The sequence below is a fragment of the Nestor notabilis genome, unplaced genomic scaffold (genome assembly GCF_000696875.1).
Source record: "Nestor notabilis isolate BGI_N333 unplaced genomic scaffold, ASM69687v1 scaffold2624, whole genome shotgun sequence".
NCBI classification, from domain to species: domain Eukaryota; kingdom Metazoa; phylum Chordata; class Aves; order Psittaciformes; family Psittacidae; genus Nestor; species Nestor notabilis.
The window spans coordinates 29,729-39,804 of NW_009926683.1; the positions used below are offsets into that span (position 1 = coordinate 29,729).

Sequence of the window (10,076 nt, forward strand, 5' to 3'; positions counted from 1 at the left end):
CCCCAACAATCCCAAGTCTTAAACCTGGAAAAAATGTATCCAAGAGGACTGTGAATCTGATAGCAGCCAAGCTGTATGATTGTTGAAAGGGATTATAGAGTGAAGCAGAATAAGGCTATATGAATTTTAAAAATTACAGTTATGAGAATTAACTAATCTGACAAACATGGTATAGCTAGAGTTATCATCAAATCAACACAACTGATCATTTGTCTTTACTCTTACTATTCAACATGAATCTTTGTTTATTGGTTTAATTTACAGAAGTCAACACCAAAATTAAAACTTCCTAAAAATTATGACAGCCCCACATTTTCCAAACAAATTAGGATTATTTCATTTTTATATGGTGTTGGAGCAACAAAATTGAAATAATTCTGTATAAAATACTACAAATACTACCTTTCATATTTTCCCTACTGAAATGCTCGGCATTATTAAACATGCAACACAATATATTTTCTTTAAGAAAAGATGCCAAATTGGATGGCAGTAGTTATAATCTTAGAGGTCTTTGATGAGACTGTATTTCTTCTACTTGTGCTTTCATTGCCTTGTCCTTTTAGATTTTGTTATAACATTCAAGCAAGCTTTAACTGAAAACATTCACCAAAGTTCAGTTTGCACAAAAATCAAATGTTTACCCTTCTAAAATATAAAGGCTTGGCAACATCTGAGATAAGCAAAATCTTGGCAGCTAGTGACAGTAACGAGGTCAGTGACAATGCTACCTCTAACTCCAGATCACAGCATCTCAGATTTTTAATTTTGTCTTCTTCCTGAATGTAGGGCAAAAAGAACCCCAAAATCACCCAGGAGACAGAGGGGATACTACACAGCGCAAATGACACTCTCATCTTTCATTTGAGGAAGGAGGAGAAAAATAATAAGGGGGGGGGGGGATAATCAAGCTCTTCATTATAAATACAAATCCTCTGAATAATCCAGTTATGTGGTAATGACCACAGCTAACCTGTGCCTTGGCAGATGCACATCAAGAAGATAAAGATACACTTCCTTACCATCCCCCATTTTATACACAGTGAGAAGGAGAAAACAGCTAAATTTTCAAAAGCACTTAAGTGATACTAGAAATCCGAATTCCATTTTAAGTAGCAGCTTAAAAATACCAGTTTTCAGTGAAATTTGGGCTCATTTACTTTAGAGAATTCAACAGTGTGCTTAGTGAAAATGCTGCGTGTGTCTGTATTTTTGAAAGTCTGCTTCTTGCAACCTTAAGCATTTATATAAACTTTAGAGACTTCCACATCTAAAAACATTCATCACTTTTGAAAACAGGACTTTTCCTATTCTAATTATTGTATTTCAAAGCTAAAAACATATTCCTCAGGGAGGAAGACCACAGACCTAAAGCACAGATGACTACTCTATAGCTATGCCCTCTTGACATGCTCTAAAAAGGACTGCAAGAGCTTGTCTTGTCACGGAGTTTCAACCTAGCTGTCCCAGGATATAGACTTCTCTCAGCCTATGAATTTCACCAGCTGCATTGCCCTGGTAAATTCTTCTGGTTATGGATATAATTTTAAACAGTGCCTGAGGTATTCTGTGTCTCAACTTCTACCTGGTCTCTTCTGGATGTTCTTTATGCCTGTCTCATATTCACCCAGAAGGCCTGCAGGAGCTAACTTGAACTAAATCCTTTCATACATCTTCCAAAACAAAACTGAATATAAGTCATATTCATGGCACAGATATAACACTACTGGATTCCCAACAGCTCAGTGATGTTTGCAGATTTGTATCTGGTTTTACCAATTCTGACTCTGCCTGTACTATGGTGCAGGCCATTTCTCTTATAAATACTTATCTGAGCAAATTTAGTATTCATACTCCTAAAATGTCAAATTTGCTAATCAAATATAATTAACAATATCTCTCCTAATTTTTGTCAGCATGTAAAATGCAATGCATAGGGTAAGAAAAACTCCAGGTTTTTGTGGTGAGTACTTTCTCCCTTTCAGGCATCTCTGACAACTTAAGTCCTGTTGAAACCTCTGAAACATCAGGAATAAACTGGTTTCTACTTTTCATCATCAACACTGTAAACACTTCCCTACAGAGGTGGGAGGAGGTGTTCAAAAAGGCTTACAGAGATCATCTTTACTGCGGCTGTATCATCAATCAGGAAACTTGGCCAAGGCCAGTAATTACAACCATGCTAAATTACACTCAATTTCTGTAGCACCGGCATTTCATAGAAAGCAAGGTGCAAAGCTGAAGGAATAAAAGTCAACACAGTGACTTTTCCTACCTAGTAATTTCTAGTACGTCTGCTGGGAAAAGTGCTTAACATGGACCTAGCTGATGCAGCCAGCCAGTATGGGACAGACAGAGGAGTGGCACATGAGCTCTTACCAAGAGCGTCCAACAGAGAAGCTGGACAGGAACACCTGCATATCCCATTGCAGCAACCCATGCAGACAAACTGCTGTTATCCTATATGATCCTACATTTCCAATGCAGATTGGTACAGATGCTTCATTTGGCTCAAACAGAATACAGCCCAAAACACAACAAAATCATCACAAGTCCCCTGATGCACTTTTGCAACCTCTTGCCCAGAGGGCCGCAGTCCTTAAGCTTCATCTGACCACAGGAGATTTCATCCCAAAAGGAAGTTTCTACCTCCAAGCACATTAAGGTGATGTCAGCTTGGGTGATACGACTGTGTGTCTTTTGCACATTTTTTTCCTCTCCTAAGTCCTTTATCAGGACTGTTGGCAAAATCCCTTACCATTATTGAGCCTGATCTAAGTAGTAAGCTAAGAAAATCAAATTAATGTCATTCTCAGTAACACTTAGAAACTGCAAGCTAAGCAGCTGCCACTTATTCCTAGTAACTCAAAGTATATAATATTGAAAGCAGTTTTACAATAAAATATATTGATTTTGTCAGGTTTGGGCTTCCCCCCACCCAAGCAACATATGTTGCGTGTTCTATATTTGTGGGACTACATATATGCAGGTTTCATTGCAGTAGCTATGACTTGCCAAACAGATGTTAAGGGAAAGCAATTTAACATGGGATAAAAGCTGTCTCAGATCAAAATATTGGATTAAGAAATATCTTGTGAGGAATATGGTATACTAAAAGTATTGATTGTATATCTATATACAGAACCAATAGGTAACTGAATTAATGCTTGACTAAATTTGTTGAAACCATGCTATTACATAGGGAAAAAACTACCAAACGCCAAGAATTATGTTAATTAAAGTATAGCAGCTATTTAAGTTTTTTAGGTTCCAAAGTATTTATATAATTCATTTTACCTAAAGTCCAGATTCTCACTAATACCCTAACAGCTAGCTGAAATAGTTTGAAAAGTGATGAAGAGTTTGAAAAGGGATTGTCCTGGGTTCAGTTACAGCAGTCATTTTGTCTCCTTCTTAGTAGCTGTGGCAGGGCTGTGTTTCTGACTTTCAGTCTGGAAACAACACTCATAACACACCGATGTTTTTAGTTGTTGCTCAGTAATGTTTACTCTGACCAAGGACTTTCTCAGTCTCATGCTCTGCCAGGGAGGAGGGGAAGCCGGGAGGAAGCAGAGACAGGACACCTGACCCAAACTGGCCAAAGGGCTATTCCATACCACAGCACGTCATGCCCAGTATATAAACTGGGGGGAGTTACCCGGAAGGCCCAGATCGCTGCTCGGGTTGGGCTGGGTATCGGTCGGTGGGTGGTGAGTGGTTGTGTCCTCTCCCCTTGTTATTTCCCTTATCATTATCATTATTATTGGTAGCAGTAGTGATTTGTATTATACCTTAATTACTGGACTGCTCTTATCTCAACCTGTGGGAGCTACATTCCTCTGATTCTCCTCCCCATCCCTCCAGGAGCAGGGGGAGGAAGAAAGAGGGGGAGTGAGCGAGCGGCTGCGTGGTTCCGAGTTACCAGCTGGGCTTAACCCACAACAGTTCTTTGTGGTGCCCAGCGTGGGGCTTGAAGGGTTGAGATAATGACAGATCTGACCAGAGCGTGTCTAATCATATTTGTGATAAGCATTCATTGTTTTGGATTAATAGTCACTCGTCATAATGCTGATTTATTGGCTCTCAGTGTTGTTGTGCTTCATCTCAGAGTTTCAGCATGTCGTACCTTACAGCCAGTATTTGCTGTTTAAGTGTTTATCAGCTGGGGGGCCTGGCCTGAGGTTATTGTTTCACTGTACTTCATGATAATGACTTATAATGGAATAGACTCATTGATCATGAAACTGGTCTGGCTTGCGTTCCCAGCACGGTCATCACCTCTATACTTTGGGAGGTACATAATGAATTTTTTTAGCAATTACATCGCTTTTTTTTCTCCTCAGGAGGTCAGCCTATGAAGGAGGCATTCCCTTACACCTCCCGCTCCCCCATCAGCCTATTTACAACAGCATTTGAGAGTTCTGAAGGGTTTGGATAGCCTTTGAAATAATAAAACGACAAGAAATTTTCAGTCCCCAAATACAGCGTGTTGGAGTGTTACCCTGAGACTGACAGGCTTCTCTGCAATTTGCTGTAATTTGCGTAATACCCAGTCAGTAGGCCTTAGCTTATGCCAATACTTTGTTCATGACTAAGCCTAATGACAGAATTCATTTCAATTTACTCTCTGAGAAGACAGAAGGGTCAATTTCTTACCATTTAGAATCAACACTTTTCATCACCTACACCCTTTCCCATTATGAAAATAATTAGATTGCTATAGAGTCAGTTCAGGATATGAAAACTGACATGAAATCCTTCATATGTGGTTTTTTTTCCTTGAATTTAGTGACAGTGTTGACTGAAAACCTGGTACTAACTACTTTAGGATTTTAGGTCTGGTTTAGCAAATATAATAAAAGACATAGTATCTTAGAAGACTTCTATGGTTATTTTCAATGTACATCTGATCCACTCAAGAACAACTCTTTGGATGTCCGTGACAACAATATTTCTAACCTCAGGTACGTAACTTCTGTTCCTTCTGAACTGGTACTGATCGAAAAAATCTACAATGCATTTCTTTTATTGTGAAAAAGGAACTTGCAGTTCCAGAAGCCAGAAATAAGCTCATCTCTCCTCTCATACAGAAATAACTTCCCAAGTTGGCAGGAAAACCTGGTTTCCTCCACATTCACTGCTACAGAAAAGTGATTATACTCTCATATGAACATGTTATATAAAGTTCAAAGCAGTGAAAAGGTTCCACATGAAGGAAAAAAACATAAAATCAAACCCAGTCAGTAAATATTTTACAACATTTTATACTCATGAAACAGGTAGTAAACAAACAAAAAAAAAAAAAACAAACCAAAAAAAACCCACAAAAAACCACACACACCAAAAAAACCCACCACACACACACAAAACTCCCCAAAAAACAAAAAAAACCCAACAACAACAAAAAGAAAAAACACACACACAAAAAAAAAAATCTAAAAATCCACAGTCTTTCAGAGATTAGAGGTAAAATTTTCCATCCTAAACCCATGCAGACTAAAGGTTTACTCTACCATATGGATTGAGAAATAAAAGCCAGGATTCACTTATTTGCCAGAGATTAAATGGGGCTTTCTTAAAGCAACAAATATTACAAAACATCACCTAAAATCTTGCTTTTCAACAATATCATTTGGCAGTTGACAGGATCTAGGACAGCTTGTCTATTGTCTGTATTTCTATTCATATTGAATTATCTATGTTTTTCAATTCTTGTACATTAAAACTAGAATTAATAAATTTGCAATAGAACATTATTAAAGCAAAAACTACAATGACTGACACAAGCCCATACTGTTAAAAATTACTCAAGTTTCACAGATGTTTATGAAAGCTTCCCAAGCATCATAAGAAAACTGAACATGAAGAAAGAGTCAAAGTTTGTAAATCAAATTCCATATAAAGCAAGCCACAAGAAGTCTTAACATTGGCACCTGATCACATTTAGACAAAAAGATGTCAAGGTACATACCTGTAAATCTGTTGAATATGTTCAGCTTTGATTTCCTTGAGAATTTCATGGTAGATATGAGGGTTATTTGGTTCTTGAGATGGTGGGGGAGAAGGGCATTTCTTGCGCGTATAATATCCTATCACAATTCCAAAAATAAATAAAATCAAAGCAGTGCAAAATACTTTGAGTATCTGAAAAAAACTGCAGCGGTTGCTCTTTGGTGTCTGTCTTGTATAGTGAGAGACATAGTCAGGGTCTTCCTGAAGCCGCTGGAATCTCCCCTTTGGAGAAGATGAAGGCTGGATGGGCTCAAGATCAAGGTCAGGGCTCTGTGAGTTTCCCAGGTGATGCTGGACTGCACCATCCAGTCGGAAATGGTCAAAGCCAGGCTCCTCCAGCTCTTTTTCCATGTCCCATTCCAGTTCCAGTGCTGTAGCTTGGAGCTCATCGTTGTCAAGGTATGGAGAATGACCCTGTGCTCTCTGGTCTGCGTTTACTTTGTGATAGGCCATCTTTTTATCTATTAAAACAAAATTTAAAAATATTTGTTTTCTTACGTATGAACAATTTATTCTTTGTAAACCTGGGAGAACTAAACATACACAATACAAAGCATAAACAGGGTTCTTAGTATTTCATTCTCCCCGTTCTCATTGTCCTGCCTTCTTTTGTAGGATCAGAAGTCCCATGAACATTGTCAGAGTGAAAAGATGATATTTAAGGGAATATATTGTAAGAATATTAATAAAGGGAATTTACAAGTGCCAAAGGCAAAACAGGAAAGTTATCCCATTATATTGTCAGTTCCCAAGATAATAATAACAAAAACAAATAAATAAATAAATAAAATTGGGTGGAGATGTAGTTTCCAAAAGAATTATTTATTACCTGAAAGTAATTTTAAAGTTTAACAAGTGTGTGTATCAACTTCATTTAACACATCATACAAAATAATGCTGTTAAAATAAAGTTTAAAAAGTAGAATTAATATAACTTGCCTGATCTGATTCTAAACACAAGGAAATAGCGAGTTAAAAAAGAGAGATTTCAGGGTGACACTGTACTCACACATCAATAAAAGGCTTCCATTTAGATGGAGCATTCTATTATTTATAGGTATTTTAAATGCATAGTTCCTGAATGACTGATGAATTTACTCAGAAATTGTCCCAGCTGTTTTGCTCCACTTATTTTTCCCATTTTAATGAATCAAAAGCACTGCCAGGTAAGTATTTATATCAAAATCATTCCCTTAATAGCAAGGCGTATCTGTGGTACTTCTAGATATTTCTATGGAAGTATGAGCCCTCTAAAGGGAACTCTGACCTCCAGTACAAACATTCAAAGTCGATTTTCAACAAATCATTTTTAACAGACTGTAACAATAGGGTGCCGTTTTCCTCCATACTTTGACAATAGCTATTCCAACACATAAGCATCTGTAATTTAGGGCTTTTCAAACATGACATTCACTCATCAATTAGAATAAAATGAAGATAAAGATATTAAACCTCTCATGGTGATGGATATTGGACCGACACGTACAATGCTACATTATCCCTCCATTTTTACATTTTAATGCTTTTTCTTTCTCTAAGACTTAACTCCAGAAAACAGTACTGAGGCCACATAATAGATGAACCTCCTCTAATGGCAAAGTAGAATTTAGCTTTTGAAGCTCTCTGAAGAGACCAAACTGTTAGAAAGCACTGATATAATAAAACAGCCCATTGTCCACTGACAGACTGTCCTGCTCTATACAATACCAACTTACAGGTCCTTGAACAGCTATTTAAATATCCCTTGCCTATATATCTTGCCAGGTAGTCTAGAAACAGTCAAGAGAGCCCATACACGAAGTATACGTTTTAAGCGTACCTATTGTATACACTTTACAAATCAATTCTCTGCCTGCAGTCCAAATTTTTCCATATGCAGTGGAAGCAACAGAGTTTAAAATCAGTGTGAAAATCTGCATTATTTAAATAATGATGAAAAAATGTTAGTCTCTAAATTCCAGTTGAGTCAACAAATTATTTATGCATCCAAAGCCATTCTGGCTGCAGTTTATGGACTTTGTTAGCCCAACCGTCAGGTTCATGAAGGTCCCTCTGAACTTACAGTGCTACGACTCCATGTTCCAGTATTTAAAAGGTAGCCACAAAAGAGATGGAGACTCCCTTATTATACAACTCACATGGAGAAAACAGAATCATAGAATGGTTTGGGTTGGAAAGCACCTTAAGATCTTCCAGTTCCACACCCCCTGCCAAGATGAGGGATAATGGGTACAAGTTACTCCTGGGGAGATTCCAACTGGGCAAATGAGGAAAATTCTTCACCACAAGATCAGAGAGCCATTGGAATAATATCCCCAGGGAAGTGGTGGATTCCCCAGTGTTGGGACACCTCAGATTCAGCTGGACAGGGAGCAGGGCCATCTTGTCTAGACCGCAGTTTTTCCAAGAAAGCTTGGATGAGATTATCCTTGAGGTCCCTTCCAACCTGGTATTCTATGAATCTATGATTCTATGACTGTATCCAGTAGGTCAACCTCTTCCCCCATTCTTGTGTCACAACAAGTGTCCAATAACCGCATTTTTCTAACTCCATTACATACTGCTTTTTATCAGAAATTAAAGGCAAGTGTTTTGTCCTTTAAGAAACCATTACTGTATTCCATAAATACATAATTTTGACTCTAGAATTACTACAGTCATTTAACAATATTACCTATACAACAGGAATTAAGGCAGTTTATCAGATGCAGTTGCATGGCAAATACTAATTTTGCTGAGCTTATAAATGTTGACCATTGCACATCTGTGGCAGCAAGCTTTTCTCTGCAATTATGACATTTTAAAATTGCATGTTATTGTTCAATACAGTGTATTGATAAAGGTTATTTAAGTCTATACAAAAAATACTAAAAAATTCCTATGAGTTTTTTAAATGGTTAACACAGATGAGTAGTAATCACATTCCACAGCTTAGTACCTCAGCAATCCAAGTTTCATATAAAGCACCAAAACCAGTTATATCACTCCATGAGGAAAAGAAGACAAGAACCAAAACAAAAATCCAAAACCAACACAATCGAACACACACACATACACACACACAGAGCTATATAAACTAAAATAAAAATCAATATTAAATTCAGTTTTATACTTGACACCAGTCTTTGGAGTATGGGATTTTCTCATCAACACATGTTAAACAATGCAAGAGGAGCCCCAGTTTATTCACTTTTTCTACTCATCTTGTCAAGTTCATTATTTGAGTGTAAGGACATAACATAACTTACCACTTACCTCGAAGTACTTGAGATTAGGGCCCGCAGCGTATTTAACCATGCCAACAGTGATTTTAGAAAAGGGTCTTCTTGTTTTCAATGCACAAGTCATTTGTGACATGTAATCTATACTACCAGTTTGATTTAGTATGTGGCTGGTTAAAGAAGTAGGTGTGACTTACAGATCATGTATTAAGTGTAATTTTAGGTAGGAATTAGAAGGATAAGGAAAACACTACATAGAGAATAACAAAAAATAGAGAATTGAAATATGGATAAACTATATGAAGTCAAGGGAAAAAAAACAAACACACAAAACAAAAAAAACCCCATATGGTAGTCTAGTTTGGACTTCTCTATAATACAGACAATAAAATGAACATTTTTGAAAGTTTCAGGAGATAGAAAATCCATTCCATCTGCCAGCAAGTTGCTTCAACATTTAATTGTTGTTGAATACATGTTTCATTTTAAAGATAAAAAAGCAATTGCAAAATGCCAAAGTCTTGAATGGGCACCAAGTGAGCTTTAAAGCCATTCTATAGGGACAGCAAAGGGGATCACAAACTCTGGAATACTGGACAGAGCCATGCTGATGGCCAATAAAGTTGATATGCAGTTCTGTACTTCCATTTATTTGTGGGGAGAATGTTTATAGAAAGTTATCATGTCAATGCTAAATGTCCTTTCAATTAACTGTATACAAGAAATCAGGGGAATCAGCTTTATCAGACTGTTATTGCCTTAACGAGCCCATTTCAAAACTATCTACCTTTTCTCTGATCTTAAAAATAACACATCTACACCCTGTCTGATAGGTACATCTTG

At 37.2% G+C, this 10,076-nt stretch overlaps 1 protein-coding gene across 1 annotated transcript; it reads right to left on the bottom strand.

Annotated features, from left to right (window-relative positions):
• Nucleotides 1-5,971: 5,971 nt before the first annotated feature.
• LOC104405053 (inactive N-acetylated-alpha-linked acidic dipeptidase-like protein 2) lies at nt 5,972-6,465 on the bottom strand (the record flags this gene model as incomplete). The annotated part of the gene is made up of 1 exon (XM_010013646.1): nt 5,972-6,465. A coding segment is annotated over exon 1 (494 nt), but the record flags the coding sequence as incomplete, so codon positions are not given.
• Nucleotides 6,466-10,076: the final 3,611 nt, after the last annotated feature.